The 20,949-nt window shown below is 62.2% G+C and overlaps 2 protein-coding genes across 6 annotated transcripts in view; one reads left to right on the forward strand and one right to left on the reverse strand.

Annotated features, from left to right (window-relative positions):
* The window catches only part of NPHP4 (nephrocystin 4), a 28,939-nt gene extending 20,354 nt beyond the window's left edge, over window positions 1–8,585 (reverse strand). The window contains exon 1 of the mRNA XM_027702049.1: window positions 8,574–8,585. The gene's annotated coding sequence lies outside the window, so the exon portion shown is untranslated. The remainder of the gene's footprint in view (window positions 1–8,573) is intronic.
* On the forward strand, window positions 102–20,274 carry KCNAB2 (potassium voltage-gated channel subfamily A regulatory beta subunit 2). 5 transcript variants are annotated; one of them, XM_027702053.1, is made up of 16 exons: window positions 102–153; window positions 5,670–5,788; window positions 6,162–6,203; window positions 13,969–14,012; window positions 14,412–14,449; window positions 14,622–14,701; window positions 15,177–15,221; window positions 15,378–15,422; window positions 15,493–15,536; window positions 15,663–15,749; window positions 16,893–16,978; window positions 17,185–17,305; window positions 17,443–17,537; window positions 17,698–17,818; window positions 17,904–17,992; window positions 18,325–20,274. In XM_027702053.1, the coding sequence occupies exons 2-16, from the start codon at window positions 5,712–5,714 to the stop codon at window positions 18,412–18,414; spliced, it is 1,104 nt and encodes a 367-aa protein (XP_027557854.1). In that variant the 5' UTR covers window positions 102–153; window positions 5,670–5,711; the 3' UTR covers window positions 18,415–20,274. The 5 variants fall into 5 exon arrangements, with proteins under 5 accessions (XP_027557854.1, XP_027557853.1, XP_027557855.1 ...); XM_027702052.1 differs by lacking the exon at window positions 102–153 and adding an exon at window positions 2,081–2,475; XM_027702054.1 differs by lacking the exons at window positions 102–153; window positions 6,162–6,203 and adding an exon at window positions 2,081–2,475.
* Window positions 20,275–20,949: the final 675 nt, after the last annotated feature.

A 20,949-nucleotide genomic window follows, 5' to 3' on the forward strand; every position in this document is an offset into this window, starting at 1 on the left:
AATGGGGGCGGCCCGGCGCTCTCGTTCTATGCATACGGCACGAGAGGCGGGCGGCGCGGCCAATGGGCGGTGGGCGGGGCGGGGCCAGGCGGGGCGGGGCCGCCCCCCACGAGGGCGCGCGGCGGAGCGGCGGGAGCGGCGGACGCGGGGCAGGTGCGGGGGCGCGGGGGGAGCGGGGCCGGCACCGGCACCGGGGCGATGGCGGGGGCGATGGGACCGGGCAGGGCCCCGGGCAGAGCCGCGGGCAGAGCTGCGGGCGAGGCCACTCCGCCGCACGCCCCTCCCGGCTCTCCCCGCTGCGGGGAACGGGGCCCTCGCCCCGCCGCCGGCTCTCGTCCCAGCGGGACCCTGGGCTGTGCGGGGACGGGGGTGGTTGGCCGCCGTCCAGCGGTGGTTCGTTCCCCCAGCAAGGCGAGGTGACCCTGCGCGTGATGCTCAGGTGGCCTGCGGCCTGTCGCCGTACACCGGGAGCGGCGGGGCTGGAGCCCCGGTGACGCGGCGTGAGTCGCCGGCAACGCTCCGGTGACTCGAGAGTGGGAATGTTGGATTTTCCCCAAGCATCGTCCGGTTTCCTCGTCAGAGCCACTTTGTGCACAGCGGGTCAAACGTCAGGGTTCCTTCAGTTTCCTTCAGTTTCCTGCCGTTCCTCGGTCCGTTCCTTGTCTCCGGTTGCGGCGGTGACCGGGGGCTGCGGGTGGAGGGAGCCCCGAGCCCTGTGGAGGGTCTCCGGTCCCCTCGCAACCCGTCCGCAGCCACGGCTCCCTCACCTTTTCTTCTGCCGGGCCCGAAGCTCTCGGGCCTCTGGCTCAGCAGCCTCCAGTTTTTGAGGCTGTTTTCCTTGTGATGGGGACCCCCGTTGGCCCCCTGCCCGCTCAGCCCGTGGCTGTCACGCGGAGCTGTTTCATGCCGGTTCCTGGGACAGTTCACACAGGCACTGCGGGCTTTCGTCCAGGTGAGACGTGGTCCGTGCCGCTGGCACCCAGCCTGCTTCCCAAAACCACAGGTTTCCTCCCAAAGCGTCGCTGGGTGCAGCGCGGTGGGTGAGTGCCACAGCAGGCTGGGTGAGATGTATCCAGTCTGTCTGTATCACATCCATGTACAGGCTTGTTGCATATATGCAGTGATTTTTCCGGCTGGTGAGCAGGAAACGCCTCTGCACACAGCTGCCGACAGAAGATTCGTGAGGGCTGCTGGTTTTATTAGTTATTATTACTATTGTTTTGATGAGGAGGGCAGGAGGGCCAGCCGTCACCTGCTCTTGGTGTGCAGGTCTGCAGGTTGGATGCATCACAGAGCAGGAGGAGAACGACTTGGCACATGACTCCCACCCTCTGCTGGGGGAGCAAAGCCACTGATGCTGGGAGCATCCCCGAACAGGATGGGGTTTATGGCCTTCCCTACCTGTCACTGGCTGTTCCTGGAGCTGCTGTGGCATGGACAGCAGGCAGCCTGCAGGGTTCACCCACCCTGGCAGTTCCAAGTGGTCCCTGTCAGTGTCGGCATGGTTTGGAGCAGGCAGCATGCTTGTTGGCCCCGTCGCTGCCAGGACAGTGCTGGAAGGGCAGAGGAAGTGCCAAGATGCTGCCACGAAGCTGAGTATGACTTGGCTGAGGGAGAGGAATCATGTTTTTCCTAATTTATAAGTGCCAGAGCACCACTGTGTGTCCAAAACCCTGACCCCTTTTGCAGGCTTGGCCTCTAGTTTTCCTGTTAGTTCCAGCTGCACCGGTGTTGTTATTGCTGCGGGATCACTGCGGGGACCAGCCTGCTCCAGTTACTGGGGTGTCTCCGGGGGGTGGGAGGGAGGGGGTTTGCTCGAGGTGACCAAAAAGCCAAAGGCGCTGAAAAGGCGTGATGGGCGAGAGCCGAGGGGGACGGGCCACCGGCGGCGGGACTGACCCCGGTGCTGGCGGCAGCCCCGCAGCATCACTGCCGACGCTGTATTTGATTTTTTTAAGAAAAACACCCGGCGTGATCTAAGGCAGCGATGATGCAGCTCGTGCCCAGGCTCCCTGCGGCCCCGGACCAGCCTCCCCCCGCCTGAGCTGCGCAGGGGCGGTCGGTGGCAGCCGCTCGCTCGCCCACGCGCTGCCGGTGCCGGGTGCGGCGCCGACACGGTTAAGGCACCGGCGGGATCGGGAGCCGGCTGCAGCCACCGGCGGAGGCAAACTTGCCGAGTCAGGATGTGAGAGCGGCAGGGACGGCTCTGCAGCATCCCTGGGTGCTGCGGTATCCTGGGGCGCGGAGGGCTCAGCTTCCCCCCTCCGCCAGACGCCTTTTCCCGGGGACGGAACGGGAATGGGGTAGGAACCGTCATCCGCTGCGTTTGCCGCCGGCTGTAGCAGCTGCTCTGCGCCGGCACCGGCGCCGCTTCCCGAGACCAGCGGAGCCTGCAGCTCTCCGGCAGCCGGGCTTTGACTCGTTCCTTTGCGCCTCCTGACCTCGCGTCTCCCTCCGTCCGAGCACCGGAGCCAGGTAGGTGCGGTGCTGGGTGCGAGCGGGGCCGCGGCGGTGGCTCGGCCGTGCCCGGCCGGCAGCCACGGCACGGCGGGGACCTGGCAGGGTCACACATCGGGGACACGCGGGTGCTCGGTATGCTGGCGGACCCCGGTACTTTGGCACTGGTGTACGTGACGGCAGAGCCGGAATAACCCCGGCTGGCGAGCCGCGTGTGCGTTCGGGCTGTGTCATTGACTCGGCAGCCGAGCTGTGCCGGCGCTTCGGCGGTCACGGGCGACCTCACGTGTCGCAACTGAATCCCCGGCACCCGCCTGCTGCGCTGTCGCGATGATGGGCTGGGGAAGGCGCCGGAGCCCGGCAGCGCAGTCGGAGGGGCCCGGCGGGCTGGGGGACGCTGCGCCGCAGGAGAGGCTCCCGGGCCGAGGGAAGGGGCAGGGCTGCTGCTCTGCGGATCCCTGCGGCGCCCGTGCAGCCGGGGGGGGCACGGGACCAGCGCGGGGCATGAGCGCAGGGGTGACGGCAGGAGGTGCCCAGGCGACAGAGCAGGGCAGCGTGAGTCATTGGGCTAAAGTCACCTTCCCCGTGGCGTCGGGGGGGGGAGCATTTGCTGCAAACACGGTGAAAAAGGGTCAGAAATATGGGGACGGGCACCTGGCGAGGGGAGATGCTCCATGCCACATTCCCTGCATCCCTTGCCTGAGCAGCTGGGCGGGATGCTGAGGTGCCCAGGGCAGGGGTCTCCCAGGGCCTCACCCTTGGGGGATCAGGCTCATCAGAAGCAGTGGTCTCGTCCTTACATTCCCATTAGTTCCATGTGCGGTTTCCCCCCATCCTGCTCCGATAGCAGTGTGTCTGGGAGGCTGCAGTCTGTATTCCCCCCCAGGCTGGCCCAGCAGACTTTGGCTCCTGGGGCTTCCCGGGCGTAAACTGTCAGTGTCGCAGCACCCGTGCTCTTGTGCCCCATCCTGCTACCAGGGACAGGGATGGAGCCCCGTGGGAGCACAAACTATCAGGGCTTCTGCACTTTTCATCTGGCTCCTGGGTGCATCCTGCAGAAGAAAACACTTTTCTTCCTTTTGGGGATATTGTCCCACAGAAACCACCGCAGTTGAGGACTCGCAGCTGAGTCGTGCTGTGAGGAACCTGGAGGTGCAGGAGCCGCCTCAGGGAAGCACCAAACTGCCGGCATGGACTGGACTGGGCTTTTGGCAGTGCCTTTGGCTTGGAGAGCTCAGAGGGGTGCATTGGCCCCCGAGGCCAGAATGCTCCAGCTCCTCAGGCTGCAGAGCCCTGAACTGTGTGCCTGTGGTCCAGCCATGCTTCCCAGCACAGTCCCTCCAGCGCCGCCGGAGACTTGCCAGCCACTGTGCTCAGCCCCTGCAGCATTGCTGGGAGGCAATGGGGAAGGGGCATCAGGTCCTGTTGAAAATACCAGAGAGCTGAGCTCCTGGCACCACAGCCCCCCCGGGATGCAGAAGCAGCCCATCCTGAGCCACTCAGGAGTCCGGGACTGTGGCAGCACAAGCAAGGAGCTACATGGCTGTGCTGAGGCATGGGGGGCCAGCTGTCCCCCCTGCAGGCATCCCCCAGCTGCCTTCAGCTTCGTTCTGCCACCACCAACAAAGTGATGCTGAGCAGGCATGAGCAGTCAGGACGGTGCCCAGCCGGTGGCTGCCACTGCCAGGCGAGGCCGTGGGAGCTGCAGAGCCAACACGAGCATCCCCCAGGAGAAGCTGGGGCATTGCAAGGGCTCGAGGGGCTCGGCAGGGTCCTGGCTGTGGGGCTTGGCAGGGTCTGTTCCGGGCGCAGGGCACTGCTGCAGGGCCGGGAGAGAGCAGCTCCCTCCTGACCGCTCAAAAATAAACCCGGCTTAGCTGAGCCTGCCTGCGCTCTGGCCCCGGCGCGGCTGCGGCCAAGAGAGACGCGCTCCTGTGGCGCTCGGGAGAAGAGCGCTGGGGATCTGTGCCGGGGCCGCAGCGGGGCCGGGAGCTGCGGTGGGCGGGCGGGCGGCTCCTCGGGGACGGGCTCGGCTGCCGCAGCCGCTGCCATTGGGCTGCGTGGGCTGCAGGGGCTGCGCCGGGATGCAGGCACGCCGTGCTGGGATGCCGGAGGGATGCGGGATGCGGGAGGGATGTAGGATGCTGGCACACTGTGCTGGGATGCAGGAGGGATGCAGGCTGTGGATGCAGGATGCGGGCTGGGATGCAGGCAGGATGTGATATGTGAGCACACCGTGCTGGGATGCGGGATGCAGGCATACATGCTGTGCCAGGATGCAGGAGGGATGCGGGATGCAGGCACGCTGTGCCAGGATGCGGGAGGAATGCAGGATGCAGGCATGCTGTGCCAGGATGCAGGAGGGATGCAGGATGCAGGCATGCTGTGCCAGGATGCAGGAGGAATGCAGGATGCAGGCATGCTGTGCCAGGACGCAGGCGGGATGCGTGCCAGGACATGAGCACACTGTGTAAGGCCATGCTCCCGCTGAGCCCAGGGCAGCCAGGAAGGAGCCTGGAGATCTCTCAGACCCCATCTGGGGGAAAGAGCAGCTGGTGACCTGTAGTGTAAAGATGGCATCTCACCAGCCTAAAGAAAGATAGGATAAATTTAAATCCCAGCCCCAGTTCTGTAGGGAAGTGTCATCATTTTCCGTGATATTGGAAACTGCTGACAGTGTTGCGGGAGTGGGAGCAGGAGCACAGCTCCCAGGGAGTCATGCCGGGTGCCCCTGGCATGGGGGTAGGGACAGGAAGGGTTGGGGGTGCCTGGGGGTGAGGCCTCCCTTTCCCCCAGAGTTCCTGCATCCCCGTGCACACAGTCACGTGTGGGCTGCGGTCAGAGCTGGGTTGTTTTCCTCTTCTCGACTTGTCCCTTGCAAAGGATCCTTGGGGGCGGCTTCGGGGTTTTAAGAGTGTTTCATTTTTCAGGCCTGCATTTCCCCAGCATTTCCTGAGGTCTCGGGACCCCCAGAGGTTTGGGGAGAGCAGCCAAGCTGAGAAGTCAGGGGCACAGGGCTGGGGTGAGATGGTTTGGGGATCAGCAGCAGGTCAGGGTGTGAACTCTGGGGGCTGGGGCTGGCAGGGCTGCTGTGCCCACACGCTGCCCCTGCCACATGCCCTTCTGGCTCGAGAGCTTCTGCAACAGGAAGTACCTCATGCGCGTGCCCAAAAAACCCTCATTTCTTCCTTTACTCTCTTCTCCTGTGGCAGGGGTGAGGCAGCGAGTGGCTCCGGGGAGCCCAGGGTGGCTCCATGTATCCCGAATCCACCACTGACTCCCCAGCGCGACTCTCGCTGCGGCAGACGGGCTCCCCAGGGATGATTTACAGGTAAGGGTGAGGGATGGTGGTGGTGGGGCTCTGTGGGGCTTCAAACACAGGCCCATGGCATCCCAGAACCACTACACTCCATGAAATTGCCCTGACACTCCAAAACCAGCCCAGCACTCTTCGTGCAAAAACTTCCAGGACAAAACCCCCACACGGCAGCAGCAACAGTGTTTTGGGGTGCTGGTGCCTGTTATGGGCATAGTGGGCACTCCTGGGGTTGTGCCAATGCCCACTGCACTGTGCCTGCCGTGATGTGACATGGGTGGGTGTCACTGACCCTTCCCATGGCCGTCGGCTCTGCCGCTCAGTCCTGCTCCTTCTTTCTAATGGGGTTTGTGGCATCTTTCTTCTCTCTCCCCTTTGCTGTCGGAAGCGCGAGATACGGGAGCCCCAAGCGCCAGCTCCAGTTCTACAGGTAACCCAGCCCTTCCCCCTCCCCAAAATCTGCAAGTGGCCGCAGCCCCTGGCCGTGCCTGGGTGCTGCTGGCACAGTGCTGCCCTGCCCGCCGTGCTGGGGTCCCTCTGTGTGGGACGGGCATCACCGGTGTGGCATCACCTCGTCACCTGCGGGTTTGGGAGCGCGGCGTGAGGACCCCGTGGTGCGGCTCGGTGGAGGGCACCATCCTCGTGGGCTGCCCAAGCAACAGAGTGTGGCCGGAGCACGGGTGGGGAGGGGTGTGGGGGGTATCCTGTGCCAATGCTGTGCCTGGAGGAGCCCGCTGTCTTTTCCCAAGGGCAACTCCAGGAACCCAGCCAGCTGCTTTGCTGCTCCTGCCATTAGGACCAGCGTCACTAAGTGGTTCAGGAGGCAACACTTGCCCCCGCCACCCTTTTACCGTCTGAAGTGAGGGTGGCTCTTTGCCCATGTGCTCTGCCAGCAGCTGCTCCGGTGCTCCTGGAGCCACAGCAGCCCTGGTAGTGTGGGACTGGGTCCAGCCCGGCCACCATGGGCAGGGGCCTGCCCCTGAGGGAGCCGTGGCCCCCCTGCTCCATCCCGCACATGGCAGGGGGAGGTGAGGCTGGCGGGCACCGGGATGGCTCAGTGGCACTGTGAGTGATCTGTCCCAGCACTGCCACCAGCACTGCCGAGCCCCAGCCACGGGCAGGTTTTGGCTGCCAAACTGGCCTGAACCACTGGACACATCTGGTTTAAAAGGCTCCCGAGGCTGCCTGGCAGGACCCAGCTTGTCCATAGGCTGCCTTCAGGGAGCCTCTGCCAGTGTCCACCACCCAGTTCCATTTCAGGGCTCCTGCCCGGAGGAGGCCGCCTTTGAGTCCTGCCACTGCCCAGCTCTGGCCCTGGTGCCGCAGGGACCACAGGAGGGGTGTGTCTGCCACAGGGACAGTCTCTGCTCCCTGGTGACCCCAGTGTCCCCAGCGCCCGTGTGCCGATGGTGCAGAACCTGTCACCGCAGGGTGAGGGGCGGCTGCGAGCAGGGGCGGCGGTGCCAGTGTTGCAGCAGCACATCCCAGGCTTTTAGCGAGGCGCCATGAATAATTTAGCTCCCCTATGCAAGGAAGAAAATCCCCTAATAGGGCTAATGGAGCGCGGTGAGAAGCCGGGCGCTGGGGGCCCGGCGTGGCCGCCAAGTGCGTCGACACTCCCCTAATGCAAAACAACGCGACAGCTCTTATATCTGCCCCGGGGCAGCCTCGCCACCCAGAGCTGCGCTGCTGCTGAGCAGCTTCCCTGGCGCGGTGAGTCGGGGCTGGAGGCGCGGGCGGCGAGTGGGGATGGGCACGGCAGGTGGGAATGGGCACTGCCACGGGGCAGCCGCTGCGGGCAGCAGGGAAGATTTTCCATGCGGGGCTACTTGGGATTTGATGGCTTAGAGTCGTTTTCTTTTGGGGTTTGGGATCTTTCTGGCTTTAGGCAGGCCGGTGGCTGCCAACAGGTTCCCAGCTTGGCAAGCCAGGCTGGCCAGACGCCTCTCTGGGCAGCTGCCCTGCCCGTCACCCACTTGTTGTGCCCCCGATGCTGCTAAAAGTGCCGTTGTCCTGCAGAGCCTGTGCCCTGTCCTCATCCCTGCTCCTTCCCCACCAAACAGCCTCTCCTGCTTGGGCAGGGCACAGCTTGTCCTCGGCAGCTCCTGCAGCCCCACTGCCGCTCGACCCGGGAGCACCGGGATTTCTGCCATGACCAGCTCCGCCACTGCCGCGCTCTCTGTGCTGCTCTGTACCCTTGCTGTGCTGACAATCGGGGAGGTGTCGAGGTGGGGCAGCCAGTGGATTCATGCCCCGTTCCTCAGAGCAGCCCTGCCCAACCCCCTGGCTCCGCTTGCTGCATCCATCTCACTGCTGTAGAGCCGTGGTGCAGTCAGCTCAGGCTTCTCCTTGCCACTGTCAGGCGAGGGGATCCCACCAGGCCAAGGGATCCCACTGAGATCAAGGGGATCCCACCAGGTGCCCACACCCAGCAGGAGCCACTGGTACTGCCCTAATTAAAACTACCAGCCATGGAGAAGGTGCCAGCTTGTCTCCAACTTTGAGGTGTGGCAGGAAGGGGCTAGTAACCGGGGTTTGGTTTGGCTTTGCCACAGCAGAGGGAAATATCCCTTTTCCATATCTCCCTGCATTCCCAAGGCCTTGCTACAGAGCAGGAGGAGCACAGAGTGCTCTCTGGCAGCACTGGGTGTCACAGGAGACCCCCAGGGTTTTGGTCACCCCAGCCAGCTGCTGCTCCATATCCTCCGTGTTTGGAGCCTTTGGAGGTGACAGCAGCAGGGAGCACTTTGTCTTTGGTCCCTGCTGCCGTCAATGTGAGCTTCCCAGGGAAAGAAAAAACCACAGTGGGGGCCTGCCTGGCTGGAGCCTGGTGCCAGTGCATTCCCAGTGGCCGCTTCGGTACCTGTGCCACAGTTTTGGCCCCAGTCTCCGCTCCCTTCAGACACTGAGAACAAGAGACGCGGCAGAGAGTGGCACAGGAATTGATGCCAGTGCCCTCCCGGTGAGGTCCCAGCCGTAGAGGTGGCGAGGACTCCAGTGGGTGAGATGCTCGCCCTGCAGCAGGCTGTGCTCAGCAGCTGCACCAGCTGGGAGGTCGCTGCCGTGGTGGAGGGGAAGGTGTTGGCTGGAAGTGGCACATTGTGGCAGCGTGATGCTGGCATGGTGAGCACCTGGTGCCCACAGCCCCTCTGCAGGTGCCCACCCTTCCTGGGGAGCCCCACAGGAACTTTCCCATCGTGACTTCTCCTGCCCACTGGTGCACAGTGCCAGATTGTCACCGGCAGCATCTTGGCCAGCTCCCCGCATCCCTCACAGGGGTGCAAACCAGTCCAAGCTGGGGGCCAGCACAGATAGGGCATGGGCCACGCTGCTGCAACGTGGCTCGGGGCAGCTGGGGTAGGCACTGCTGCCTCCTCAGCCATGGGCTGTGCCTTATTTCTGTCCTGCTCCTTCTCCCTTTGTGCCTCAGCTCCCACGTCAAGGCTGTGCTCTGCTGAAAAGACTGGCTTTGCCAGGGTCCTCACTGTCCCCTCCCTGCGCTGCATGTCCTGGCAAGGGCAGGTGCCACCACTCCAGCATGGCAGCATGGCCAGAACTCTGCCCTGAGTGGCAGCAGAGCCCATGTTGTGCTTTCCCAGCTCTCTCCGTAGCACCACGGAGTGTTTGGTGGCGTGGCCGGCCAGCAGAGCCCGTGCTTGGGTGGCGGGATGCTCTCCATGACCTACAGCGAGAGCCTGCGCAGCGTGGCCAGCCGGCCCGCGCCCGAGTGGGGGCTGCCCCCGGCCCCCCGGGCGGCCGACGGGCTGGAGCTGCGGCGGCTGCGGGACGTGCGGGCGGCGGCGCGGGCGAAGACGCTGGAGGAGTTCCTGCGGATGCACGGGCTCTCCCTGGCTGACAGCACTGCCCACGCCACCGGCATGAAGTACAGGTAAGGCAGCGCCGCGAGGGCCGAGGTGTGGAGACGGCACAGGGGATGCTGTGTGGTGGTGGTTTGACACCTCATCGGGAGAATGGCTCTCACCTGTGCTCACCTTGGCTCCCCTGTGCCTCGCCAAGGCTGGGAGGAGTCGATGCTCTTGGCACGGTGGGTGATCTGGTGCTGCACATGCTGCAGAGGTGGCAGCCAGTCAGCGCTGTCAGCGCTCACCTGCTTTGTGATCTTTGAGCTTCTCACCTGACGTTCCCGTTTGCTGTTTGGGTGGTTGCGTCTGCAAACAGCTCCGGGCTTTAAAGGAAGACAGCTGGAGCAAACAGCCGCTGAAGGGCTGTCTGCTTCACAGGTGTACGTCTCCATCTGATGGGGGTACATGTCTACCCGAGGGGTGTACATTTGCAATCTGATGGGTGTGTGTCTCCACGGGCCGGGTGTGTGTCTCCGCCTGACTGATGGCTGTGCGTCGTGTAGCGGGTGCGCCATCAATTTTGCAAGTGGGTCCCAGTGCAAGGTGTATCAGGATTTCAGCTGGTATTTGTCTTTCTTTTGGAATTTGTCCTTATTTGCCCTTCTCTGGGCAGCCGCAGAGGCAGCCACGGCCCCTTGGAGTGACGGGGCTGCTCTGCCCAGTGCACCCCTCCCCTCTCTCCCCTGGTGTCACGGGCGGGGTGATGGGGTGCAGTAACACAGCTCAGGATTGGCGAGGGACACCAGGGCTGGGGACAATGGCTGTTCCCCCTGTGCAGGGGTGCTCCTCGTGCCCCACTGCAGTGAAGCACCCGGGAGCTGGCAGCTGCCAGGTCCTGCCGTGCCGCACTGTGCCGAGCCGTGCTGCGCCTCAGGTCAGGTTCCCCTCCACTCACAGTGACCGCGGTAACATTTACACAGTGGCAAGAGCCCATCAAATATTCATGGGGACATTATTTATTGATGGGAGCTGCTGGCACAGGCACGCCCAAAGGTGCTCCTCCTTTGGCCGTGTCCGCGCTGCCCTCAAAAATCTATGGGGTTTCTCCTCCTCCGGAGGCTGCTGACTGCTGTCGGGTCTCCCCCCCGCGCTGGAGCCGGCGCCGGCGCCGGTGCTGGTAGGATTACCAGCTAAGGAGCTTTGCGGCAGAGGGAAGCGGAGGAGATTACAAGATTTCTCATTAGGTGGGGGGCGAATGTGCGTAATTTCCCACAAGCCCCGTTCCCGCATCTTGCTCTGTCCTGAGGGGCGAGGTGGGCGCAGGCAGCCGGCTCATGGCCCTGGCTGCAGGACAGAGCTGTAGCGCGGTGACTTGTGTCCCTGCTTTGGCAGAAGGTGCTGGGCTGGGGTTCACCTCGCTCAACTTTGCTTGCACTGGGCAAAATTTGGGGGATATGCTGTTGGGGCCGTGGCCCCAAGGGGGACAACCAGTCCGACTTGGGCAAAGAGCCGGGCTCTGCTGCAGGAGAGCCTTCAGCCTGCCGCCCGCGTCCTTGCCCAGCCCTGGGGTTGGCAGCGCACACGCAGCGCTGCCGGAGGGTTCGGTTTCAGACCCGTGCAAGGGGATGCTGTGCTGCGGTGCGTGGCCGGAGGGGGGCAACGGAGAAAGAACCCCTTCGCTGCGCGGCCTCAGCCCCCGCCGTGCCCCGAAGCGGGGCTGGGCCAGCGGCCGCGCCCCCGGGGGATGCCCAGCAGGGCACAGCGGGGTCCTGCCCCGCCGGGGCTCCTCGGGGGGGACCTCGTCAGCGGCGCTGCCCTTCCTGCCCCCACCTGCCCGCGTGCCGCTCGCTCGCTTCCCGAGCTCATGAAATATTGAGGGCAGGAGGGCTGACGGGAGCTCCGCGCCCGCCGCCCCGCAGCCCCCCGCCGTCACGTTGGCGGCGCGCGGGAGGAGCTCCCGCCTCGCCCGGGGCGCCGGCTAAATTTAGGCAGCTGGCGCTGCTGCCCGGCGGAGCAGCATGCAGGTCTCCTTTGTGTGCTCCGAGCACAGCATCAAGAGCCGGAGCGCGGAGGACCGGCTGAACCGACAGAATGCCGGCAGCCCCAGCCTCGGCACCCGCGGCAAGTTCCGCGCGGTGGCCATGGTGGCCCGCAGCCTGGGGCAGCTCTCGGTGCAGAACGCGCCCTCCTCCAGCGAGTCCAGCGTCAAGCAGCCGGGGATGAAATACCGGTAGGAAACGGGCGCTGCTGGGGCTTTCCCTGTTTCTTGCCGGGATCGGGGCGGCCTGGGGGTGTGGGGGCCGCACTCCCCTAATTCCCGGCTCGCGACCGGCTCTGTCGGTGTCGGCGCTAAAAGTGCTGACCGTGCGCCTCCGTGTGCTGCCTCGCTGTTCGCTCCTGTCCCTTCGGGGCAGCCTTGATTCAGCCGCGCGTAAAACCTTCAGGATGGGGGGGACAAGGGACCCTAAAATTCGGGATAGGATTAGCAGCATCCCCAGCGCCTGCCGAGCAGGGTGGGTTTGGGAGTCACGGGAGCGTTAATCCGGTGTGCCATGGCATCCTTACGGTGCTGACAGAGGCTCACTACCCTGCAAAGCGAGCGTGGAACCGTGAGCTGGGATTCGGGTCTGGCTGCCCACGGTGGGCCTAGAAATGAAGGGTGGTGTGTGCACGTGGGGTGCTGGTCCCCCCAGCCAGCACCCACGGGGCTCACGCGCTCCACGTCCCTGGCTCTGGGGCAGAGCGCTCGGGGCTTCCCCTGCCGAGTCCTAGTGTGCACCCCAGTGCAGGGCTGGGGCTTCCCCCGGGTGAGCAGGGTGAGCATGCACCCCAGCACAGGGCAGGCCCCCCCCAAGATGAGCCTGCACGCCACAGTCCAGCTGCCAGCGGCCGCGTGCCCCCTCTGCAGCCCAGATGTGCCGGCATTAGGCACAAAGCACGTCAGAGCGCTGGGGTGAGCCCGGCTGTTACCTACCAGCATCGTCCAGATCAGCTGGTTCCCCTCACCTGGGCACTGGGGAGGGCACTGGGATTGCTCCGTCCAGCTCTGGAACACCAAAGCTTTGCGCTGGTTGCAGCAGTGCTGGGGCCGTGTGCGGTGCCATCCTCGGGGCTCGGCGCTCCTGCCCCCCGTCATGTCCCCATCCAGAGGAGAAGCACAGTGGGACCACCCTCTCCCAGGCAGTGGGTGATCAGCTCAGGGGTTCCCGCTGGTGGCTGCTGGATGGACAGTGATGCAGGGGGTTGCTCCAAGTGAAGGGATGGGATAGGAAGGCGGTGGCACAGCGCAGGAGGATGCCTGGCCTTGCCAAGTCCTGCCAGTGTCTCCACTGGGCAGCTGGTCAACACACTTTTGAGCTGGAAAGCTGGGAGCGGTGATAGCCACTTGCCCAGGAGGACCCTGGGATGCCTCTGCAATGGCCAGGATGGGTCCAATGCTGTCCACTCCCCGTGGCAATCCCCATCACGGGGGCTTGAGCCGCTACCACCCCAGGGCCGTGGCTTCTCCCCGCCACGCAACGCTCTAAAAACACCACGGGGCCGGGGGAGCTCCCACACCTCCAGGTGCTGGGCAGTAAGACAGCAGCATGGGAGGACAGTGCCCCAACTTGGCACACCAGGGCTGGGCCGTGGCTGCTCCCTGCCCGGCTGGCAGTGCCCGTGTCGGCGGTGCTGGCGGTGGCAGTGCCTCCGGTTGCTATGCGACACCCGCGCGGGCGAGCTGCCGCGGCTCACCTACACTTTATTTATTTTAACGCTCATTTCTCGAGCCTTTGTCATTTTTAACAAGTAACTGGCTCTCCATCACTGTGGCGAAGGCGTCTGCCAGCCCGGCCCCCTTTCCGAAAGCTGTTCTTCAGTTCCTTGTGCTGGTCAGATTTTCTGGGGTGCTCCATTTCTCCAGGATGTTGCTCCACTCCCAAAGCACCCTCGTCCTGTGCAAGTCGTGTGCTTCCCTGTGCCGTGATGCAGAGAACAGGCACAATTCATACCATGTGTGGGATGCTTCAGTCCTCATCCACCAGCTCTCCTTGCTTCCCGTCTCACCCCCCTGTGCCAGCAGCACTCTCAGGGCAGGCAGACACCCCGGCCTTATCACAGGAAACTGCTTTAATGAGGTCACTGCCCGCTGCCCCCCCCCGATAACCCTGCCAGGCATGGCATCACTGCGCCAGTGCTGGCGGTGCCACCAGTGAGCTATGGGATGCCTGGCCTGGGATGGCTCTTTAACTGGTTGCAGGGGGACCCTCACATGTGGGGATGGGGTGGGGACCAGGGACCACCACCACACCTCCCAGCCCCTGTGCCCACTGCATTCAGTGGCACACGGGGTGCATCAGACGGCCCTTTTGGGGCTTTCTGGCGCCTTTCCTGATGCTCTCTGTCTTCCAGGAACCTCGGGAAGTCTGGGCTGCGCGTGTCCTGCCTGGGCCTGGGTAAGTGCCAGGGTTTGCCGCAGCCCCTCGGCGTCCCCTGGGTCCTGCTGGTGCTCCCCGGCGAGGGCGGCGCTCGCCTGCCCCAGCGATGTTTGCGCAGGGAAGGAAAGGGTTTCCCTCAGCCCCGCAGCCGTTTTGAGTCACGGCCCAGAAATCGTCAAATTATTTTCTCCCTTTGTGATGCGATAGGAAGCGACTGGGCCGTGCTGGGAGCACCGCGCTGCACGCGGCCCGGCCGGCTGTGGCCACCACGTGCCGGGGACGTGCCGAGGGGGCCGGGGTGGGTGGCCGGGGGCTCAGGGCTGTGCTGAGGTGGCCGGGGTGGGTGGCCGGGGGCTCAGGGCGGCGGCGCTTGGCGCTCACCGCATTCACCGTGCACACACCCTCTCTCCCCTGCAGGGACATGGGTGACTTTCGGAGGGCAGATCACAGATGAGGTAAGGTTGTACCCCGTTGTCCTGTCCCTCCCCTGCCTTCCCCTGGTGAGTGGGGAGGGGATGGGGCTGTGCTCTGGGTGCACGTGGCACGCCGGAGCTCAGCAGCGCTCCGCACGCGCCTGTGCCCCAGCTCTCGGCCACCCCCTTCACCGACCCTGCTCTTTCCTCACAGATGGCGGAGCAGCTGATGACTTTAGCTTATGACAACGGCATTAATCTCTTTGACACAGCAGAAGTCTACGCTGCTGGCAAGTAGGTACCCTGCTTTGGCAGTGGCACCCCGCACCCCAGCCCCCTGCACCTCCAAACCACAGCAACACTGGGAATCTCCTGGATTTTCTGGCTGCAAAGTGGCTTCCAGGACGGGGCTGTGAGTGCTTGCTCACAGGGAGGGGTCATGGTTCTGGCAGTCCCATGCTTCCTGTGGTGGCCTGTGCCGTGCAGGCACAGCCATGCACCCTCCCAGCACGGTGAGCAGTGGCTGTGCCCAAGGCACACTGGCCTGGGGCATCACTGTGTGTCCATGCACTCACTTAAAATCAGTGAGCTTGCACATTAGGGGTCAGCTCTGCTCTGGGCACTGCAGCCAAGGGGCAGACAGTGTCCCCATGGCCGCTGCCTTTGCCTCTTAGTCTACTGGGGACTGGAGCTGTCCCTGCCAGCTGTCACTGGTCCCCTTGACCACAGCAGCTGGGGCACTGGCGGCTCACATCCCCTTCCCTTGCAGGGCCGAAGTGGTGCTGGGGAACATCATCAAGAAAAAAGGGTGGAGGTAAGCTGGACATCACCCCTGTTTGGCAAAGCTGTCACCACAGATCAGGTGGCCTGGGGAAAGCTGGCAGAGCAGCCTGGGCAGGAATGCACGTGGGCAGGGAGCGGGCAGGGTGCGCAGGTGCCACCACCAGTGACTCTCTCTTTCTCCCTGCAGACGGTCCAGCCTGGTCATCACCACCAAAATCTTCTGGGGAGGAAAGTAGGTAACACCTGCCCCGCGACAGAGCAGCCGGCACGGGCCAGGCTCTCACCCACCTTTCCTTTTCCAGGGCCGAGACAGAGAGGGGCCTGTCCCGAAAACACATCATAGAAGGTAGGGAAATGTAGGGGTGGGGTTGCTCAGTGGGCGCTGCTGGCCCCGGTGCCAGGCTGTGCCTCGGCAGCTGCCTCCCTGCTGGCAGCACAGGGTCCCTGACTGACGGCCCCGTCCCTGCGGCAGGTCTGAAGGCGTCGCTGGAGCGGCTGCAGCTGGAGTATGTGGACGTGGTGTTCGCCAACCGGCCCGACCCCAACACGCCGATGGAAGGTGGGTGCTCACCGCGGTGCCACGCTCCTTCCTTCCTGCCGCCTTCCGTTGCCGTCGCGGTTGGTTTGCGCCAGGCTTGTGTTTCAAGGGCATTTTCCCTCCTGAGCAGAATCCGCTCCTCCGCCACCACGGTCAGTCCGTGCCATGATCATGCCTCTGCCGCCCCCCGCCCGGCGCCAGGACCCCCTCAGGCCACGGTGGGGTGGGTTGGTGGCACGGTGGCAGGTCGCTGCTCCCATCCCAGCAGCGGTGACTCCACTCTCTCTAAATCTCTCTTTTGTCACCAGGGGACCCATTTAGTTCCTCCAAGTCCAGGACTTTCATCGTAGAAGGTACTCCCTGCCCGCACTCTGCCCGCCAGCCGCTGCCTGTCCCAGCGGCGTTTCCTGGGGCAGAGCCCTCACTCCTCTGTGACCCCCCATCCCTGATCCCCCCTCGAGCAAACCCCGCCATGAGATGCAGAGGCAGCGGCAGCAGAACACAAACACCCCCTGGCCCTTCCTTCAGACTGTCCTGCAGTTAAAAGGAAAAAAGCAGAGAGGCTCCTGCCCCTCCAGGGTCCTGCCGTGGGACTCCCTTGGCCCATGGCAGGGTCTGCGGCAGGCTCTCCTTGCTGGGGCGGCTGTGAGCATGCTGGGGTGTGTGCCCCAGTGCCGGCCGGGCAAGCCCCGTGCCCCTCGCTCTCCCCACTGCCCGCCTTTGGCTGCAGGAGCGCGCCTTGGCTTGGTCCCAGCCCGCATGGCTCAGGGATGGCTCCCCCCAAACCTCCCAAGCCCCTTGCACGGGGTCCAGGCTTCCCTCCCTGGGTCTCCGTGCATGGGCAGTGCATCAGTCCCTTCCCTCGCAGCGGTGCCGGTGCTGGTAAAACCCCACAGGGTGTGGGGCCACTGCCAGGACCCTCGGGCTGCTCTCCATGCCAGGAGAGCCCCGGCACCGCCAGCATGTCAGGTTGGCTGTGGTCCCCGGCACATCCTGAGTGGCTGCTCCCTCTGTTCCCGTCCTGCTCCTCTGGACACAGCCCAGCTCCCGCCACAGCGCTGCGGGAGCGGGATGCTCACCAGCCATCAGCACGGTGCGAACCCCCTTGTGCTGGTGCAGCCCCTGCTAACCCCTTCCGGCCGCTCTCTCCTTCCCTCCCGGCAGAGACGGTGCGAGCCATGACCCACGTCATCAACCAGGGGATGGCCATGTACTGGGGGACCTCGCGCTGGAGCTCCATGGAGATCATGGTAGGGGCCCAGGGGATCGGGGCGGCCGCAGCGGAACAGCCCCAGTGGTGCCGCTGATGCTGATTTAATTAGACAGCAGCTTTCGGGAGCCAAGCGTGTGCAGATGTGCTTGAGCCTTAATCGGTTCCTGGGGCAGCCGCTCGGGGCTGGCTGGGGGGCTCAGCAGGGGGAGCAGCGTGGCACTGAGGGTCCCGGCTCTTGTGCAGGAGGCGTACTCGGTGGCCCGGCAGTTCAACCTGATCCCGCCGATCTGCGAGCAGGCCGAGTACCACATGTTCCAGCGGGAGAAGGTGGAGGTGCAGCTGCCTGAGCTCTTCCACAAGATAGGTACAGTGGTGGAGGTCCCTCCCCAGCCCCCAGAGCACAATGCTCCGCGTGCCCAGCGCTGCAGAGACCGGGTGCTGTGGTCCCTGGGGGAGCTGGGGGCAGCAGCAGCATCACCCCCCATTCTGCTCTGTCCCCAGGTGTCGGAGCCATGACCTGGTCCCCACTGGCCTGTGGCATCGTCTCGGGGAAGTACGATGGGGGGATCCCCCCCTACTCCCGTGCCTCGCTGAAGGTGAGCCACACTGGGGCCAGGGGGCACAGTGGGATGGACAGAGCTGGGGGAGCAGGGCCAGGGGCCTCACAAACCAACCCAGGGAGTTCAGGGATGCCCTGCCTGCACAAGGTGCCAGTACACCCCAGTCCCCCCATGACACTCCTTCCCGTCCCCCCAGGGATACCAGTGGCTGAAGGACAAGATCCTGAGTGAGGAGGGCCGGCGGCAGCAGGCGAAGCTGAAGGAGCTGCAGGCCATTGCCGAGCGCCTGGGCTGCACCTTGCCCCAGCTCGCCATCGGTAAGAGGGTGGCAGACAGGGGGTTGCTGGGGGTGACACCGGGGCAGCCACACCATGCTCAGGCTCTGCTCTCCCTCCTCTCCAGCCTGGTGCCTGCGCAACGAGGGTGTCAGCTCAGTCTTACTGGGGGCCTCCAATGCCGACCAGCTGATGGAGAATATTGGAGCAATACAGGTCAGTGCTCATAGCAGGAGTGAGCACTGAGCACTCCCTGCTGCACCATGCCGGGCAGGGAAAGAGGGTCGCGAACGCGGCTCTGTGACAGGTTTTGCTTGTCACGAAGGGAAGCGGCAGAGACGAGGCTTTGCTGGACTGGGGGGGCAGGGTTGGGCCCGACCCAGGCTCTCCCTAACTGGGTCAGCCAGCTGGCAAGCTGGGGCTTGTGGCACAAACACAGCGGGGTGGAGGCGGTGAGCGCGGCACGGCCGCATCCCACTGCCGGCTGCGTCCTCCCACGCGCACCACAGTCACAATCCCGACTCCCAGCGCTGCCCCTATCCCGGCAGGTCCTTCCAAAGCTGTCGTCTTCCATCGTCCACGAGATCGATAGCATCCTGGGCAACAAACCCTACAGCAAGAAGGACTACAGATCCTAAGCGCGCCCGAGCGCGCCGCCCGCCGCGCAGCCCTCGCCGCCCGTTCGCTTGCTTACGCTTTGTTGGAGCGAAGTGGAGAGTGTGGTTTGCACCACGAGCGCCGAGAGCCAGCGCTCCTGCCCGCGCTGCCCCGGACACGGCGCCACGGCCGCTCGGCCTGGCTCTGGGGCACAGGGACGGCCGGTGGGGCACCGGGAGACGAGCCCCAGCCGCCCGGCCGCCCTGCCCGCAGCCGGAGCCGCCGCGGGGCCCGTTGCATGCGCGGCTCCCGCCCCTGCGTTGCCGGAGGTGGCGGGCGCGGGGTGCACGCGGGTGCTGTACGCCCACGAGGCTGACAACACGAAGCTGTTCCCCAGCCCTCGCCTCTGCCCTGCGCCGCCGGCCCCGCTGGCCCCGACACCGGCACCGTGGGGCCGCGGGTCCCGGGGTGGGGACAGGATGGGGCGGTGACAGGGAAGGGGTTCCCTGGGGGAGCAGCCCGGGGTGTCCCGGCTGAGCGTGGGGCTGGGCTCTGCTGCAGGGAGGGGCTGGGCCGGGGGAGTGTGTGTGGGCAAGTGCATGAGCGTGTGTGTGGACAGACGCACAGGAGACACGCGGGGACATACAGACACGTGGACATTTGCACACAGCAGCTGTGGAGGTGACCATGGCCCACAGGCACCTTCAGATGTATCTGCACAAAGCTACTGAAATACAGGGGCCTCTATACACACACCCACATCCACTCATTACAGGTGTGTACACACACACACACAGAGATATGTATGTATATGTGTATATAGATGTGTATATAGATATGTACACACGTCTCTGAAAATGACATATAAAGTGTATACAAACACACACATGTAGACACGTGTGTACTTGTGTATATACAGACATACATAGCTCGATGTATAGATCCATATATGTAATATATAGATGTGTACATATCCATGTAAATATACTGCTGTAGCAGCATCCATGTTTGTATGGATATATGCACACATATGAAAATTACAGATACATAAATGTGTGTATATGCAGATATATGTGTAGATATATTTATATCCACACCCGACTCAATAACTCCATACTCATCTTTCTATAAACATATGCTGTATATACGTGGAAACAGATATTTGTGATTTAGATATAGCTATAGATAACATCTAGATATATAGCTATAGCTATATATAGATATAGCTATATATAGATACATATATGATAGATATAGATATGATATACAGCTATCTGAGATACAGCTATAGCTACATGTATCTATCTCTTTATAGCTCTTTATGTACTCTGAGCAGAACAAACATTTTTGCCAATACCTATATCTATCTATCCACATACATATATACACAGAGTTGCATCTATCTGTGCATACATAAATATAGAAACTAAATATATGTGCAAGCCCTCAGTTCTGGGGACAGTGTGTGTGTTTCTCCACTCCCTGTGTAGCCGTGGCTGCACCTACAAGCCCCCCATAAATTTGTGTGTGTGTGCAAACAGGGAGGGTCTCTCCCAACCCACCCAGTACATCAGAGCTCTCCCTCTGTGCATGGTTGGGGTCCACATGCACACCCCTGCCCCATACACACCCCCACACCTTTAGGTACATGGTTTTCCCTGCAGCTGTACCCACACACCTTTATTTATACATCTGTCTACAGAACTACATTGATGGTTGTGTGCAGACAGAAACATACACATATATATGTATGAAATCACAAATACAAATGTGTATCTCTGTATATACAAATGTTTACTTCTGTATGCACACATGTATACTATCTGTGTCCAGTATAATCTATACAGCCTTAGCTGTATCTATATCTACGCCTATGTATAAATATATAAAAATTACAAATACATGTGGGTGTCTGTGTATATATACACAGCTATATATCCATACAGAGATAGACATGGAGATACAGAGAGATGTAGATATAGAGATATATCTACATATGCATGTGTGTATATATACACATATAAATTACAAACATTTATGTATGTACATATACACAGATATATGTATGTGTATATACACCTCTGTAAATACAGATCTATACATCCCTATCTATGTATAGATCTGTGCTTATGTATGTGTTATCTACCCATACCTATGCCTACATATACACACACAACCAATTATTTAGTTATATATGTACACAAACACACGTGTATTAAAACTACAAATGCATTATTTATACATGTATAATATACATGTATATTATATATACACATATCTATATTATAGATACACACACCCACATAGACATAGCTGCACCTAAATAAATCATTATATCTGTGTATGCTCACATAAAGATATATATGCACACATGTGTCTAAAAACTTACAGCCCTGTGTATAACTACATGTGTGTGTACACATGCTCTACATGAAGAGATACAGTCATATAGGTGTGGGGGGATGCAGATATATGTACATAAGTGTATGTGCACTCACATGAAGATTACAGTATTTGTGTAGATACACACACCCCCCTCCTCATGTATGTCCATCTGTGTCCACGTGTGTCCGTGT

The sequence above is a fragment of the Neopelma chrysocephalum genome, unplaced genomic scaffold (assembly GCF_003984885.1).
Source record: "Neopelma chrysocephalum unplaced genomic scaffold, ASM398488v2 Primary Assembly neopelma1_180, whole genome shotgun sequence".
Taxonomy (NCBI): Eukaryota; Metazoa; Chordata; class Aves; order Passeriformes; family Pipridae; genus Neopelma; species Neopelma chrysocephalum.

Excerpts from the sequence above, each read along its gene's own strand:
- KCNAB2 (XM_027702055.1), top strand. The coding sequence starts at position 9,442 with ATGCTCTCCATGACCTACAGCGAGAGCCTGCGCAGCGTGGCCAGCCGG. Across the intron at positions 15,537-15,662 it reads CCGAAAACACATCATAGAAG|GTCTGAAGGCGTCGCTGGAG; the intron begins GTAGGGAAATGT and ends TCCCTGCGGCAG. Across the intron at positions 17,538-17,697 it reads ACTCCCGTGCCTCGCTGAAG|GGATACCAGTGGCTGAAGGA; the intron begins GTGAGCCACACT and ends CCGTCCCCCCAG.